Consider the following 378-nt stretch of genomic DNA (forward strand, 5'->3'; position numbering starts at 1 on the left):
CCCCCCCCCCCCCCCCAGGAACAACCCTGATTTGTTTTGATTTATTAGGTCAGTGTTGGATTTGCCACTCAAATCAAACTTGTCTGCGAGCCGTGTGTGTGTTAACTACTCACACGCTCCGTCTTCATCGTAGTTGCTGAGGTCTGCTTTGATGGTCCGGCTGAACTCCAGAACGTTGTACCACTGGTCCTTGTTCATCCCCTTGTACTTGGACTGCTGCGGGAGAGAGGAGGAAAGAAAGATTCACCGGCAATTCAAGTTTTGCTATTCGGGAAACAGTGGTTTCCCAAAGACAACCATCTGTCCTAGAACAAGCATTCAAAACAGAGCTGGGAGGGAGGGAGGAGGGAGGGAGGAGGGGGGGGGGGGGGGGGGGGG

At 53.4% G+C, this 378-nt stretch overlaps 1 protein-coding gene across 2 annotated transcripts in view; it reads right to left on the reverse strand.

The window, feature by feature from the left end:
* Positions 1-81: 81 nt before the first annotated feature.
* Positions 82-378, reverse strand: part of dcun1d5 (DCN1, defective in cullin neddylation 1, domain containing 5 (S. cerevisiae)) — a 5,904-nt gene continuing 5,607 nt past the window's right edge. For both annotated transcript variants that reach the window (XM_034867094.1, XM_034867095.1), the window contains one exon: positions 82-216. In XM_034867094.1, coding sequence (XP_034722985.1) covers positions 106-216 — 111 coding nt within the window. In that variant the 3' untranslated portion in view covers positions 82-105. The remainder of the gene's footprint in view (positions 217-378) is intronic.

This window comes from Etheostoma cragini, chromosome 3 (genome assembly GCF_013103735.1).
Source record: "Etheostoma cragini isolate CJK2018 chromosome 3, CSU_Ecrag_1.0, whole genome shotgun sequence".
In the NCBI taxonomy this organism is placed as follows: Eukaryota; Metazoa; Chordata; class Actinopteri; order Perciformes; family Percidae; genus Etheostoma; species Etheostoma cragini.